General features: G+C 36.7%; 1 protein-coding gene across 1 annotated transcript in view; it reads right to left on the reverse strand.

The window, feature by feature from the left end:
* The window catches only part of MDGA1 (MAM domain containing glycosylphosphatidylinositol anchor 1), a 341,865-nt gene that overhangs the window by 57,625 nt on the left and 266,539 nt on the right, over positions 1 to 17,701 (reverse strand). The window contains exons 11-12 of the mRNA XM_081942783.1: positions 10,130 to 10,307; positions 8,969 to 8,992 (exon numbers count right to left, since the gene is read on the reverse strand). Of these exons, the coding sequence (XP_081798909.1) occupies positions 8,969 to 8,992; positions 10,130 to 10,307 (202 nt within the window). The remainder of the gene's footprint in view (positions 1 to 8,968; positions 8,993 to 10,129; positions 10,308 to 17,701) is intronic.

Consider the following 17,701-nt stretch of genomic DNA (forward strand, 5'->3'; position numbering starts at 1 on the left):
AATATTTTATTCAGTCTTCACCCACAAGAAATAAAAAAGCAAGGATAAGCATACACGCCTTGTTGCCAGCATCCTCACAGGTTTGGCTCCTCTGTATATCTTCCAATAGTGAATCTATAAATGAACTTATCAAACTAATTATAGATATAAGGATGATCATATAGGCACGTTCATTCACTAACTTGTTTTCAATAGCTTTGGCTATAGCCAAGAATATGAAAACGTCCCTACAAACACTCCAGTTTTTTAGCAGCTCAGATTACGGGGAAGCACCCATACTTATGTTGTAGTCCAGCTCCTCAATGTTTGTGCTACATAATCCAAATTTGAATATTCATTGACCGCTTGTTGATTATGAATGGAATTGATCATTGAAGGGACTCAAAAGGGCTGGATAATCTTACACAAAACTGGAAGGGGGGAATGACATGCTGAGCAAAATCAAAAGAAAATAAAACTGCGATCAGCTTTGGGATACTGTCAAACTCCATTGCTATGAAGAAGAAAATCAGGATGTAAAGTATAGCTGGAAGGAACAAATGAAGTTGGCCTATATATCTTTTGCTGTAGTCCCAAGCTACTATTTCAAGTTCCTTGTTTAGCTATTTTATAGACTATTAATTTGTAAATTAATCATATTATTTTACTGACAGTTTCTGAACTCGGTTGGGATGATGATTTACAGACATTTGCATAACCACATTTAGCATACTAGCTACAGTCAGTATAATTTCATAATGATTACCCAGGCTCCTTTTATATTATATCTATGCTATTGCAACATATTTTATGGACGGATATTCTTGAAGGCAATCCAGAATTTTAAATGTTACGAATGTGACAAATTAGCTGTTAATTGATGTAATAATGCCAATCTAATTTTAAAAAATTCCTATGTTACTAGCCAATTGCATTCATGATTTTATCTGTCTAAAGGGCTTCCTATTTTGAATGAACCTGTCATTCTGTTCTGTTCTGAACCTGCCACGTTATTAAAGTCTCCAGAAGAAAGAGAATAACTTCTTACAGACTTACTTTTCTTCTAAACCAGAAAAAGCTTTCTCTGAAGACCCCAAAAATATACTTTTAGAGCTGTGATTGGTTCCACTGACTCCAAAAAATGTCTTTTAAGAGTATTGTTTCAGCATTTTTCTGTTAAAAAAAGCTTTAATATATGCTATTGTTTTTCTCTGAATTCTCAGATAATACCTCTATAATTCTCAGGAAGTTGGCACAAAAATAGCTCAAGAAATAAAGGCAATGGTCTAAAATGTCATAATCTGAAAGGGAAATAATGGTTTGCAAATTTCTTTATATACGCTATACCCCATCAATCCAGGACTGGATGAAAAAAATCTAACTTGATACTCAAACATAAGGAGTAGATTGAAAGAGATGGAAATTGATATTATATGGAGTGTATAAAGAAAGATAATCCAATAAGAGAACAGCCCTGAATAAAAGGATCAGAGCCTTAAAAGAATGTACAAAACAAAACAAACAAATGCAAAGTCTTAAAAAAAAAACTGGTGCCATGATTGTAAATGAGGTCAGCATTTTTTCCCTGGTCTCAAGTAGTTTAATACACATTGAAGCTTGTGATCTAGGAAATGGGGAGGAGGGTGGCAGAATCTCTTTATTTAAACTGAATACCCATGGAAAGATGGAAAACTGGGCTTCTATGCATATCACATTTTCCTGCATTAGATTGTGTGCCTATGAGTGTCAAGACCTTTTTTTTTTGGAATATTAAGCAAATGTGCACACCTTTCCTCTTTCTTGGCCTGTTTTTGGCCTCCTTCATTTTATTCCACATTCATTTCTCTCAATTTAGAACTGGGCTTAGTTTTAACCTCAATAAAATGGGCACGCAGTGCATGCTCCTTCAGTTTGGCTCTGGGGTGGATGTGAAGGACCAGCTTAAAGTAATTTATTGATTAGAACTGAAGGATAGCCACTGGTGAAGCTCTGATGAGCACTTGCACTGGAAGACCTCATGAAAACTCAGCTGGCTGGTGAAACTCCTGCCAGTGAAGTAAACACAGCAGCCAAAGGGAGCTTGGCTGGCCACTTAACCACTAATTAACCCTGACTAAGTGCTCTCTACGCGGTCCATTCATTTCTAATTAGCATCCTAATCCAAATTAGCCACAGTTTATAATGCTGAGTGCTGGGGACTGCCCAGCATCTGTAACTGGAGAAGAAGCAGGAGTTCTGGAAATCACAAAAACAATCTGTTTTAGGTCTAGGTCTGAGATGCTGGGACAGAAGTGAGCTTTTAAACAGCTGTTCCAGCACATTATTAGCATGAAGATGATTGAATTCCAATTGCAGCTACATGGGTTAAGGCACATAATGACTTTAAAAATAGTGAAGGAGGCTTGTTCATTTCTGCCAATCCAACTGCATAGCCTCAGCTATAGATGATGCGTTAATTTTGAATTTCTAAGCGGAAAAGCTATAATCCTACTTCCTGCAAGAAACCCTGCCATTATCGGTTGATTTTTGTGAACATTATCAGATAAAAGCACTCTTCCTCCTTGCCATTGCCTTCAACAAAGCAGAATTTGTCACTACTTGTTTTGTATCCATGTATGGCACTAGAAAACCTATTGGAGAAGCTAAGTAGGGTAAAGTCTAGTTAATATTTCCATAAGGGTTCCCCAGAAATTCCCAGGGCTGTAGGCTAGACTATAAACAAACGGCTTCACTACTTCTCTCAAGAAAAAATCTCACCAGAAGCTTTGCTCAACTAGAAGACTTCAATTTGCCCCTTCTACTTTAATTTCACAGATTTCAATTCTAAACTGAATTTATTGCCAATGCTTAAACTAATATAAAAGTTTAACTTTGCCCTGAAGAAAAAGTAAAGATACACCAAATTTGGACATACCTATTAAGTCATAAACTGTGTTTTCAACAGGAAACCTTAGATTCTGCCTAATCAGCACTCATTCCCACCATGCAAACATTAGGCTGCAACGAACAGGACAAATTCTTTGTCTGAAATAGAGGACACCCCACTGGTGGCCCTTTCTATCTTCTTTGAAATCCAACAATTTCTGTGATTTAATTTTCACTTTTTTATTATAAGGGAGGAGAAGACGTGGAAGCTCCCATTCATACCCACAACAGTTCTGCTAAATAATTTATTATCAGTGCCAAAGCTGACAACTTCTGTTGGCTGTTTAGGTAAACACAGAGACACTTGTCTTTGTCTTTGAACTGATTATTTGTACACTTTCCCTTTATTTCAAGCTATTTTCCATCTTAAGGCTGGCGTCTGCTTTTGCAGAATCTGTATTTTATACCAAGTGGTCTGGAATTAGTTCAACTGCAAGCTCATTCATGAATATTAAAGAACATAGCACATAAAAGAATGTAAAACGTTCAAACCATACATCTATCTACAAACTGATTTTTTTCCCCCGTATGTGGGTCCACCAGACATGCAACAGCATTTTTTTTTGCCATTTTATACAATTATTTACATGTAAGACCATAATGTAGCCAGCATAGTCAAAGCATTCCTTTCACCATTTACTTAGGACTTCTAAACTGGACATAGTATCTATTTTAAAACTTAGAAGTAGAGCTAATTAAAGGTTTAAGAGGGCAATAGAAATAGGTGTAATAAGCATTAATTCTGGTATTAATGCCTTCCCAGGAAGGGAAAATTCTCAGAACTTTTATGATCAAAAACTAGTAAGGAGCCAGTCAAATCAAAAATGGAGGCAAACATTCAAAATTAAATTTAGTTCCCATATCATCACAAAGTGTCTGGAAAATAACACTTCATTAACTACATAGCTTCCACAACTTATGTTGTCAGATACCACAGGTCTAGCATTATATGACATGCAAGCCTTAATAATGCAGAAAAATCTTACTAACCAAAGAGAAAGCAGATGATGAAATAATTATATTATTTCCTAGTCTATAGATTAATCAGCATTATGTGTCCCTAACATCAGGCTACCATAGGAATTAATCTTACCATAGGCAAATTAATATTTGCCTTTCACTCTGATCCATGGAAATTATTCTGACCCAGCCTTAGCAGAAACAAGAAACAGACTCCTTGTCACGAAAAGCCCCTCTTTATTTTCCTCTTGTGAATTAATTGCATTCACCCATCAAAAAGTCCAGGCATTAGTCCTTCAAGGAGTTAACTGCAGTAGAGACCTTATCAGTTCCTTGCCATAATTTTAAGGTCGTGAGGTCACAGATGAAATTAAGTTCTAGCCAAATTAAGTTCTGGCCAGCAGTCTTTGTGGCATGAAACACAATGAGCCAAAATCTTCAGAACTATGAACTGTTGTCTCCTATACAATCACTTCCCTTTCCTTCTATTTATTCCTCAGCCAGAGAGGGGCCATTCAGCATCCATGTGTGCTTTGCTTCCCGTGTTGACTCCTTGTCCTCCATTGTTCACCTCTCCTAACTGCTCTGTGCATATGTGCATCTGGAACAGGCCCCAGCTGTTCTTCCTCCTCATTCACATCAGCCTTCCAAGGCAGATGCCTCTCCAGTGGCTGGGAAATGTCAGATGGCCCTGGCTCTATCTCTGCGTTCAACTCAGAGCATCCATCAGAGCCTTCCCCAGATTCCAGAACTGGACCAAGTTCCTCCCCAACCTCCTCATCGTCTGAGTCTGGCGCCAGCTCTGCTGGCAGGTCACAACAGAAATTTCTATCTGACGTTTATGGGACAGCCATGTGTGATGGTCCTATCATCTTTAGAAACCAATTGCTCAGTGTGCTTTCTACAACTTCTTACAACAGTAGTTGGACAATTTAGTACATTGAGAAAATTTGCAAAATTCTTTCTTCAGCTGAGAGCATCAAGTATTGGATTTAGATCAACTATTTTGTCTTGACTACAAGTTACTATCTATTCACCATGGATCTTAAATATACTGTTTTAAATAAATGTGGTACTAATAAACGAGAATATTCGCAATTCAGGATTGAAATGAAGGGTTCTTGGTATTCTGAGCTTGGTTGTTTTCTTGTAGATGTTTCATTATCCAGACTAGGTAACATCATAAGTACTAGTCTAACACTGATGATGTTGCTAGGACACCTCAAACAAAGTGGGAACAAAACTGTTCACAATAGCAGGGAGATCAGTAACAGATCAAAATATGGTTTCTTTCATATAATACTTTCTTCTTTCAAGCAATTGTCAATTGATATATCCCAGATATTATATCGCCAAAGGGATAGGACATGGATTCTGTCAGCCCCATCATCTAGACCAGACCAAGAATTATGAAATTGCTTTTATTAAAATTAGCTACAATAACATAATCTTGCAACTCTGATTTACCTCTTCCCATTCTTATATTCATATCACTAGGGAGATACCCGTCATTTTCGCATTCCTTCTGCTTGTTTTGAACTTAAGACATATTTTTCCTCTCATTGTTCCGGTAATAATGTATATTGCCTATCTTTGTTCAAACCAGCTTCTTTACTCTCTCCAAGTTCTAATATCTGTGGGAGCAATCCCCATACACTGAAAGGGGAAGCAGCTATAGGTACATGCAGGGGATTATTGAGCTAAGGAATGACCAAAAGGACTCCAATCTCTTATCCCCCCCCCCCAATTTATTCCTTAAGATAGGCAATCTTTTGAGTCTGGTCTTCAAATCTGTGGTAGCAGTTGGGGTGATAGATATGAATCTACTTTCTGACAAATCAGAATGATAAGATGAGGGGTGTTATTTGATTGCAGGGCATAAATTGCCAGAGAACTGAAATTATGTTTACATATTTACTGTATTTTGGGATGGGCTAGAGGTTGAAAATCTACCTTCTTCAGAAGTATGCTTTTGTAAGAAGTTATTTTCAGCACTGTCAACACCCGAAAATGAAAATGAACAAAAAGTCCCTAAATGTTGAATACTGCTTATTTGCATCATTATTGCTGTTATCATCTCTTAGTATTATTGCTAGCACTCTATTGAATGGGCAAGAGTAACTTGGGGGCCCTTAATAACAGCAGTGTCTGTAGCAAACCATGATGAGGCCAAAATAAAAACACACTCAGTGAGGGCATCACGTACTTGGGTCTTGGCATCTGATTCAAGTACTTAAGTCAAACCATTTGCATGATGGTATTTCATCATTTTGTTGCAGTATACTAAACTGTGATGCAGAAGGAATAGCTTTATAATCAGTGCTAGCTAGTCCCTCAAAAAGGACTTTAGTATTTAGCAGGAGCACCTGAGGATACAAATGTAACCAATGGTCCTTTAGGAGGAATATTTCATTTTTTAGGAGGTGGATGGGTGGCTGGGGAACAAAAACCAACCAACCAAACAAGAAATCCTGACAGTTTTATAAGCTTTGAGAGATTGAAATGTGTGAATGGATGGGCTCTTGCCAAATAAATTAAGGAAAAAAAGGTTTAAAAGAACAAGATAAAGGCACATACAGAGAAAATGATTGCCATATTGGCTTAGGTCTACGTTTTACAAAAATATGGTGAAAATGAACAGATAGAAAGAAGGAAGAAATATTTCTAATCTTCCAAGTTGGAATCATTTCTTGGTTTTATGTCTTACAGAATCCAAGGACAAATTATGCTAACTTTTCTTTTATCATTTCCCACAAGGGATTCAATGGAAGGGTCAACCATATTAAAGAGAAATGCAGCAGCATTTACATTGTGGGAATCAAGAAACTGAAGCATGTTGAAAGGAAAAAAGTTTTTCAGTTTGATGCAAGGTACTCTGTGGTACTAGAATCCAAGGTCCTGAATTCAAATTTTAACAGAATAACACAGTTGGAAGGGACCTTGGAAGTTTCTAGTTCACCCCCCTCCCACCTCCTGCTCAAGTAGGAAACCCTGTAACATTTCAGATAAATGTCCAATCTCTTCTTAAAAACCTCCAGCATCAGAGTTAAACTATCTTGGAATGAACTACCCCCTTTTGCTTATTTAAGAGACTTATTTAAGGAGGATCTTTTAGATGCCACTAAAGATTCTTGGATAGCCAAGAATATGATTGCCTTAGTTGGGTGTGTGACCAAGAAGATAGATAGATAGATAGATAGATAGATAGATAGATAGATAGATAGATAGATAGATAGATAGATGATAGATAGATGATAGATAGATAGATAGATAGATGATAGATAGATAGATAGATAGATAGATGATAGATGGATGGATGGATGGATGGATGGATGGATGGATAGATAGATAGATGATAGATAGATGATGGATGGATGGATGGATAGATAGAGAGATAGATAGATAAATAGATAGATAAATATAGATATCAATTTGGATATTAAGAAGTATTTTACAACTTTTTAAAGGACTCAGCAAAACAGAAGTATATATTGTTTTTCTAAATTATTCATACACAAAGATAATGTTTATATGTAAAATATTATACAAAGTCAACACTCTATAATGGACTATTCCCCATTCCCCATTATTATTCTAGTCTAGTTTCTATTTGTATAAATAATAAAGAGTTAACATTATTTTGAGAGCAGTCAACTCCACAGTTTCCTGAACGGTCCCAAATAATCATTTTCCTTTAGAATCACTCTGTCCATTCAAAACTCTGGGGACATGGCATTTTGAAGATAATGAGAGCTTATAGTTCAAGGCAAATCAATACATACATTATGAATAGAGTGAGATTGTAGCATTGAGTACCAGAGCAAATGTTAACTTTCCTAGATGATAAGTTGATCTGTAAATAACTACATATATACAACAACAGCAATACCATCAACATCAACTTTCTTTTCTTTCTGTAATTCCATTTTGGATTTATTAATTTTTTATTTTGCAAATGAACCATACAACTGAAACAAGAACCTGGCTCATGGAAGAAGTTAAGCCTGAGTAGAATATTGTGACTCTTCTCTTCCTATTGAACTTTATGTAGCTGTATATTTATTTCCAGATAAATACACTAAAGGCTGTAGCCTTTATAGGTTTTGTCTGTATGTGGTGGGTCAGAGACTTGGATCAAGTCTAGATAATTCTGCATGGCATCCTCCTCTTAGATTAACTATGTTCATATTCACTGGCACAACAAATAGAGTGGATACAAATAAATGATTTGCTTGTAGATCTCTAGTTAAAAGGATTCAGCAGCAGGTGATGGAATTCTGGAGATGTGTTGCCAATATTATTAGGCAACAGTGGGACTTGATGGATTAAGAGTGTAAACTCAGAAAAGTTAAAACTATTGTAATCTGGGCTGTAACAGTCTCAAGAACTATTAGATGCAAGAAAAAATGACTCTTTGCTGCCTTCTAATGGTCAGTTTCTTATGATCAAGTTGTCAAAGAGACACTGTCACATTCAGGAGGAGGGATCAAGTGAGGGATTAGTCTGGAATTGTTATGTAGACACAAGAAGACAAGTCTGACTCTCCCTTGAATACTGTTAAATCTTACCTAGTCTTTCTCGGGGCAAACTGCCAGTCTGAGAAGATTGCTGTGCAATATGCTTGAGCAATAAAGTAGCGCTCAACATAAATAGATCAAATTATCTTTTCTGGGTCTTCATTACTTTCCTTTTACTTTTTTGTTTAAAAACACTAATCCTATCTCTAAATTTAGGTACTGCATGCATCATACACCATACTGTATGCATATAGCATCTTCCTGTATGTCTGGCTGTATTCTCTGGGTCAGCTGATTCTGATTGTTGATAAATACTTCATTTATTAGATTCATTTTAAAAAAAATCTTCTTGAATAAGAAGAAATATAAAACATATAAAAGTGGCATTGATCCAGAAAACAAATAGTGGCTTGGTATAAGTGAACATTATTCTAGGTGTCTTAAATTTATTTTACTATATGTGGTAAGCAAGGATTTTTAATAAATTTTAGTTTCAAAGTGTATTTTTCACTATTAAGATTCCACTTCAGTTCTAAGAAGCAGGATACATAAAAAGATAAAGAAAGCATAGGGGAATAATCACTTACCTACTGGGTTAGGGTAGCTGATTGCTGAGAAAGGAAACAGAAATAGATTTATAAAAATACCTTTATATGAACACATTTAAAGATGTAAGAGGAAAAAAAAAACCAAGTACCTGGATTGGATCTGATTAAATATCTGTATCCTTTTGTTCCTGGGCAGATTGAAAGTTGAAATTGAATGCAGACAATTTACAATTTAAACTTTGAAAATTGCACCAACAGAGACTGGCCACAAGAAATTGTGTTCTCTTTGAGAAATAAGAAATGTATTATATTTATTTATTTTTCATCCATCTATCCACTCATCAAGAAACTCTGGGTCATTTACAGGGGATTGAAAGCATCAAAGAATCCCATTCTTTCATGGAACTGGGTGAGAATTAAGATAACTGGAAAGAATGGATGCCAATATTTGGGAAAGGTTGTGCCTTCTGTCATGTCATTAGACTAAATTTTATATGAATTTTAAGTCCTGTAGGAGAAAGCTCCATGTTTAAAGAATTTGATGCCCTTTGTTTTCCCATTAAAATGTTATATAGTATGCTTGCATAAAACGATGTCCAACTTTATATCCCATACTAACAAATCAGTAAAATGTGTGATAGAAAAAAGTTTGATATCCATTAAAAGCTAAAGTCAAGGCTCACAAATGATTCTGGACCTTGTACCTTTCAGTGCTCTATGATCATAATAAATATTTGATTGATGGTATCTTTCTAAATTGAATACACTTACCGAAGATGCTATTTGGTCATTGAACTATGTACTGTTTATTCATTTCCCACTGAAAAATGATTCATGGATACAAGTCACCACGTAACCTAATAGTTGGGAGCAAACTGATGACACGTTTCACATTAACTGTTGCTTTGGTGATGGTGATGAAACACTGAGGCCAGTTTACTTGGAAGATAGTCTGGGTAGCACATATTGTATATGATATTTTAAAAATCACCTTGATCTCTGGAGATGTTGAGATATAATTCTTACAATTTCCCACCAGGGAAATTGTTCAATATATATGGGGGAAGATCAGTGGAAAAAGGTTTCTATGAATAATGCAGGTCTATGAAGACGTTGTCAAAAGAAATACACTTCCTTCAGTTAATACTTGCCTTTGGGGGTTCAAAAACTGTCAAGTAATGGAGAGAAAGAGACACTCACGTTCTATATAGTGGATGATGCGAGTAACGATGTCCCCCATCCCAAACCGGGTTATGGGTGTCAAGCGAAGTTCATAGCTTTGAGGCACCTTCAAGTCAGTCAGGAGGTATTCCTGTAACATGCCCTTTTCCATCTTCCTCACAGAAATGGATTTAGGTGGCAAATCCCTGTGATTCAGCTGTGATTCAGAGATATAAGGCAAGATTGAGTTAGATAAGAGTAGATAGTTATGGAATCTGAATGCTGAAGGAATTTTATGAGCTTTGTATTTCAAGAATATCTTCTCTTTTCTTTATCAATTATGAGTTATTTATTCAGAGTAAAAGCTGCTGGTATTTCTGCATATACTTGACCTAGTGCTAGATTCTAAAATATGGAAAAGGATGTTGTCTCAGAGTCTCACAAGTTTATAAACTAAAAATGTAAAAGTAGCAATTGTTTTTAATTTCTGTAATAATGAAAACTCACCCTACTAATGAACTATTTTGGCTATAGTTTCTATCGAATAGATTATAAGAAGTTTGTAACTAATATAGTAAGTACTTTGATAAAATTATGGAGCAGATGTTCTATTTGCCACTGTGTTATATGCAAACAAAAAGCTGGACTTAATCCTGGTTTACACAATATTAAAGTTTTTTTTTGTCACAAGCACACTTTGCCTTTATACATATTCATTTATTAAAACTGTAGTTTTTTTTTCAGAAAGTCCATATTAATAGCAATAGCACTTAGACTTATATACTGCTTCACAGTGTTTTACAGCCCTCTCTAAGCAGTTTAAAATGTCAGCATATTGCCCCCACCAATCTGAGTCCTCATTTTACCAATCTCAGAATGATGGAAGGCTGAGTCTACCTCTTGCTCATAAGTGCATGTATATTTGTCCTTATATCTGCCTAACTAATGAGATGAGCCATTTCCTCCCTAGACCAGATCTATCTTCTTGGTCTACAACTTTGCTGAAAATAAAATGAAGCTGAAGCACTATTTGACCAACCTAAAAACAAATTGTCCTCTGATATCAATCTACCCACTGAGCCAGCATTCTACTTTGTTTTCATTATTAAATAACCATCCTAGTCTTTGATATGTTAATTTTCAGATTCATACTTCTAAATTCATCAAGCAGTATTTCTAATATTCATAGCAAAACTTTTGGACTTTTATCCAGCAACATGTCACTGCATGTATATTATGCACTTACACTCCTAATCAAGACATCTTTACCACAACCACAATATTTATCCATAAATGTATTAAACAAACAAGGGGATATGAAACACCTTTGTCTTATTCTCTGCCCAGTCTTGAAACATTCACTAAGCACTCATAAGTTATATTATTCAGCAATTATCTCTCTATAATTATGCAAAATACACCCTAATTCAGGCCTATTCATTTTATCCCATGTTTTCTCTATATCAACAAATATACAATAATTTCCCCTGTATTCATAGATTTCTTGGTGACTTGCTAAAGAGACAAAATCTGAGCCGCATATTCCCATGACTGAAGTTCATAGATACTGATTTCTACATGACTATTGGTGGCCTATGGGCCAGACACCTCACAGGCAGGCCACACCCACCCCAGTTCCACAAAGGCAAAAAACATCATGAAAGGTCACGACACATGATCGAGTTTGACACCTGTTCTTCAGTGAGTCAAGGTTTTTATTTAATACTTTTATTAGTACTACGTAGAGAAGGTTACTAGCCTTAGTTGTACATGTATCACATGCAGCAATCCCTTTCCTAATTGTATCACAGACATGCTTAAACTGATCTACTCAGTCTATGGCCTTTAATCTAGAGACTGTCTTGCAGGTCAACTCATTGTTGTCCACAACCCACCAATTCAGAGTTTAGAAGTACATGTGCACTCAAGAGGTGTGGTGATTAAATATTTTTAGGGAGGGGAGAAGACTGCAAAAGATGAACACAGCTACCTCTACATGTTGTAGTTGTTTCAAATAGCCACTTTTAGACACCACATGATTATCTGATACATGATCTTATGCATATACATTTTGTATGCTTATTTAAGTTTTTAACAGAATATAAGAGTTCTCTGACTTTGATTGGAAATAAAGAAGAAGGAGAAAGACAAGACTTTTTTCCCACTCATCCTGTATCTCTAATAAACATTGTATCATCTCCAAATACTCTGTACCTGTTTCCTGTAGTTTAGCAAGCAATTCCTGATTGAAGAACTAGTTTGCATACGTGAAGTGAAATATCAGTGCTCTTTTTCCTCTATGCAACAGTCTTAGTATACAATCCTTGGCCCACTCTGTATTAATACTTAAAAGCAGCACAAGTAATGCTAATCTTTTATATCAATTCTATTTTGCAATTCAGCTGTATAATTTACAGATGGTGCTATTTCTCAAGATGATTAAACTCCAAGCTCCTTGGGTAACTATCTTCTTCTTCATGCATCTTCAAGCAGGTTGTACTCTTGTTTTTATCTTCACTTGCTTGCTTCTGCTCTATTAAATAGAGTTTAAGGAAGTCTTCCTTGATTGCATGACTGCTACTTAGGATAGAGAAGCTTCTCGGGGACTGCAACCAAATAAGGAAGAAATATTACGCTTCTGGAATCTTGCTAGAGTCCATTTTAATGCAAAGGGGATTCACATGACATCCCTAGATTTCGGCTTTTCTATTCATCTCCTACCAACAGAAGCAAACACAGAAGCAAAAACTTTTATATACATATGTGTCACTTTACTGCTTCCTGGAAATAACACCAGCTCTTAGAATAAAAACAAGGTCAATTCCAACATCAAAGAAGAACGGCTGTTTAACAATATTGAACTAAGCATTTCAGATGCTTAGGGAGACAGCTGTCCTAAGTTTAAGGGCAACTGTTCCTTTATATCTGATATACTCAGCTGTGTGAAGTCCAATTCACACAACATAATTTGCAGACATGGAATGACTTTGATTTTACTGATGGCTCCCCTGTGCTTGCTCTGTTTGCAAATTTGTAGAATAAAAGACTTGTAGAATTGCATCTTATTTTTCAGTAAGCTTATAATCTGCAAACTTGGTTTTGTAAAACTGTACTTCATGGTCTTGTAGAAAAGTGAACTGCATGCACGATAGAGTCATATAATTCATTTATATCTAGGCATCCATAGAGGCCTTCAGACTTAAAGATAAACCCTTACAGCATTTTCCGATAGTTTGAAAGTTTTCTTGCATTGTTTGAATTATATATGCATATGTGAAAACCAACACAGATGCAAAAAGCAACAGTACCATTAGAATTAAAATCACATTAAATTACATGCAGTATGATGCGGCGGCGGAGCGGTGAGGTGTAGACTCCCTTCATTCCTGTTACTAAATTCAAAACTTGCCAGTTGTGCAAACTTGAACTTTTGGCTAGAGTTGGAGAGGTGCGGCTGGAGGGGAGGGGGATTTCCCCCCCCCTTGGACAAGCGGCTGGAAACAGAGCTCTCATCCCCAAGGGAAGGAGGAGGGGGAGAGCTAAAACCAAAGATGTCACACCCCTATTAATTGGATTTTCAGATTTAAACCTTTAAGGTTTAGGATAATGAGATCTGGAAGCCTTGGGAACTTTGAACTTTGAAAACTTTATTTGTTGCCTCAATACCCGAAGCTGGCAGGGCAAGATGGCACACTTCCGTTGTCTTCATGAACTGTGAAATCTGACTCCACCTTTTAGCTTCAGGCTTCCGGTCTTTGTCTCCGTGCTACCTGGTTGACTCTCTTGTGGATTGTTTGTTTTTGAATCCCCTGGAGTGAAAAACGACTGCTCTTTTGCAAGGGTGATTAGAAAACTCCCCTGTGCCTGAACTCTCTGCCTACTGGACTCTCTTGGCTGTTCTATCTCTCTGATTGATTCGTCTTTATACTGACTGGACTCTCTATTTCATAAACAATGGCATCTAAAAGACCACCTCCTGGAAAATCAGGCTTTGCTGCCTCTGCCCCAACATCTGCAACCTCCAGTCCTAGTACACAGTCAACGTTAACAGCCTTCAAGCAAACTAAATCTACGTACTTGGAGCTTCATCAAATGCTTCAACAACTTATACAGGGACAAGAGGAAATAAAGAGACAATTGAAGGAAATGAAAGAAGAAATTAAAGAGAACCAGGATAAAATTAATAAGAACTCACAGAGACTGGATCTTTTGGAAGATGGGGCGGCTGAGATGAAGGGGGGGATAGAGGGTGTGCAAAGGGGAAACAAAGAACTTGACACCCAACAAATGAAAATAGAGTTTGAGAGAATGTCTTTTTATCTTAGATTTCAGAATGTGATGGAGACAGATGATGAAAACATAAGGGACATCATGACAACCATGTTGGCTGAGTATATCCAGAAGGAAAAACAACAGATGGGGTGGGAAATAGACCTGGCCTATAGAGTGAACTCAGCCTATGCTAGAACACACAATGTCCCCAGGGAGGTACACATTAAATTTCTTAGGAAAACCACAAGAGATGAAATCTTGAATGCACAAAGGGGGCAAGCCTTGACATACAAAGATAAGGAGATAACCATTTTGAAACAAATCCCCAAGAAAGTGAGGGAGAAAAGAAAACATTATTCGCAATTGGCAAATAAACTATACCAGAAGGGGGTGTGGTTTCGATGGTTACTGCCTGAAGGTATGTTAATATTCTGGGAGGAGACAAGAGTTAGAATTAATGCACCCATAGAGGCGCAGGCCTTTATGAAAAAAAATAAACTACTCCTAGAAAAACCAGAAACAGTAGATGTACAAGACACGGGAGGGGCCGGAGCACTGCCAGCTGGGGGAGATGGGGCGACATCAAGAAAGCTCAGATCACACAAATAAGTAAGAAAATCCTTGTGATATAAACTGACCGAAATTACCAATTGAATTTACCACACTGACTATATGCTATTATGTAATATTTGAATATTATGCAAATGTACACTATGAGTTTGGAGGGGGGGTACACCTACTGCATTTCGCAGCTGCCAAAATTTGTAACCTTTCCCATACCTTTTCCCTTTGAAAAATATTTAAAAACCAATAAAACTTTGTTTAAAAAAAATTACATGCAGTATATTACATTAAAATGTTACCCAATTTAATATAAGTGAAAAGCTGTTAACCCCAACTATTGTGGTAGGCTTGTTTTTCAAAAGTCCATCTTGCTTAGATTGTTCTCAACCAGTCTGCTCCTATCATATCTTCAGGGAAACTTAATTCAGACTGGATCAATAAATAATTAAAAATTAATTGTGAAAGAAAAAAAAACCTTACATGGGTCTAATGTTCCGTTAAAAATATATGAACGATGTCTTTTTTTTGGTATCTCTACTTTCTATAATCTGAAAAAAGAACTGCTATGTCACACAAACACATAAAAGCAACATAGACTTATAAGAGCAGATAAAGAAAAATATACTTTCCATATAAATAAACTTCTGAACTGTGCAGTCCATTGCTTTGTTCTTTTGTGAAGTATCAAATTTACCAGGAATTCTTCTGGAATATAACCAGGGAAACTATGATTAATAACTTTTGAACAAGCGATTGTATTCTACCATTTTAAACCATTCTCAAATGTTCTTGGTGTGGAAATTCTAATGCAAGATTACCTCTTCACATTTGCTCACATGAAGACAAAAGGCAAGGGACTTTCTGTATTTGAAGCAGAGGTGGTATTCAGCAGGTTCTGACCAATTCTGGAGAACCGGTAGCAGAAATTTTGAATAGTTCAGAGAACTGGTAGAAACCATTTCTGATTGGCCCTGTCCCCATCTATTCTCTGCCTCTGGAGTCCCAACTGATGGGGAGGAAATGGGGATTTTGCAGTAACCTTCTCCTGCTATGCCCATCAAGCCAAGCCAAGCTCACAGAACTGGTAATAAAAAATTTGAATCCCACCACTGATCTGAAGCTTCACTGTATATAAGGTCTTACAACATCTTTATTCACTGAATAGACCAGGATTTCTCAACCTTGGCAACTTTAACAAGTTGTGTATTTTAATACCCAGAATTCTCAAATCAGCATTAACTTTCAAATCCATTTCTTCTAAGCACCAGGAACCTGAAGCCAAATAAAAGTTTAGGGTAACTATATGGGGACCCTTTGCAAGACCCTTTTAATCCACAAGAAAGTTCTTATTCAATAGACCGCTGCTAATGTATTATAGTTGAAATTTAGCTCCTGCAAAATGTTTCTCCTGCATGATTGTTGTTAGCATTTCTACATTGAAACAACAGCATCGAAATCCTTCAATCTGGGAGATTTCTCTTCATTTAAGATTTCTAACATTATCTCCTACCTTGCTCTCTTATTATTTTTCTATTTCTCTCCAATCTTTTCTTTTATGAACACACCATCCTGGAGCTGTGGTCCTATATTACTCTGGAGCAGTTAGCAAAATACACAGCCAGGCAAGAATGCTGGGGAAAATGGAGGCAGCCTTATTAGAGATTCTCAATTCGAGGTGGAGGAACCTGTGCAGGACCCAGCAATGACCTCATTCATCATTGGGTGCAGTTAGCTGCCAGTGGAGCTGAAGGACAAACAGAGAATAGTTCTCAGTCTTGACTCTTTGCCTTTACCTCATCACCCTTCATCTGAGGAAAGTAAGACTGGGTGGGGAAACCACATCATTTCCCATATCCACAAGCAGCATGCTGCAGATATCCAAAGTGAAACTCTAGGAAGAGGGGAAAGAAGGTAGCCAAATGATTTGTCTATGGAGATTCTCAGTCATCCAGGTCATGCTTGCCCCAAAGGTGCTTTTTCAAGAGGCAACTGGACTTTCTGGTTTTTCTTTGAAGACATTTTGTTTCTCATCGAAGAAGCTTCTTCAGTAACCAAATGATTTGATTCACACAGATGAAGGCACTGAGCATCCATCACCCCAAAGGGAAGCAGAGAAGGGCTTCAGTGGAAGAGAGCTTCAATTACCTCTCCCGACTCCTTAGAATTATAGTGGAACTCTTCCTTCTTTTCAACAGCTTCCTCATTTATTTATTTAGCATATGGTCTCCTTAGAGCAACCTTTCTGTGGAATGTCAAATCCGTACCCATCTCATGATATTCACAAACACTTCGGTCTGTATTCTGTGCAGACTAATTCCCACTGAACTATCTTCTTGAGCTTCTCCAAGCAATCGAGGACACATGCTTGGAATTAAACATTTAAGTATCCTTGAATCTTTGTCTTCACAGATGCTCCTTTTCTGTTTTTGTAAAGTATTTCTGCTGAGAATGCTTTGGGCACTGAATACTTCCCAGCTTTAATAAGGAAACGAGAAATTGGTTTTCTAGTAGATTCTGTTTTTTTTCCAAATGTTTTGTCTCTGTGCTTGTCTCTAACCATGTCTGGGTGCATTTATGTATCTTTAACTTGAAAGAAAATGTATTTAGAAAAGCTGTTGATTTTGTTGTTTCATTATTTTTATTTGCTTTTTTAATCCTATTGTATAGGCTACGATAAGTAACTTTGTGATTAAGATGGCATATGCGTTGATAAATAAACCAAATAGCTAAATCTGAATTTTCATGGAAATTATTTTATAGTATAGTGTACATGAG

The sequence above is a fragment of the Natrix helvetica genome (assembly GCF_964273705.1).
Source record: "Natrix helvetica genome assembly, chromosome: 2".
In the NCBI taxonomy this organism is placed as follows: Eukaryota; Metazoa; Chordata; class Lepidosauria; order Squamata; family Natricidae; genus Natrix; species Natrix helvetica.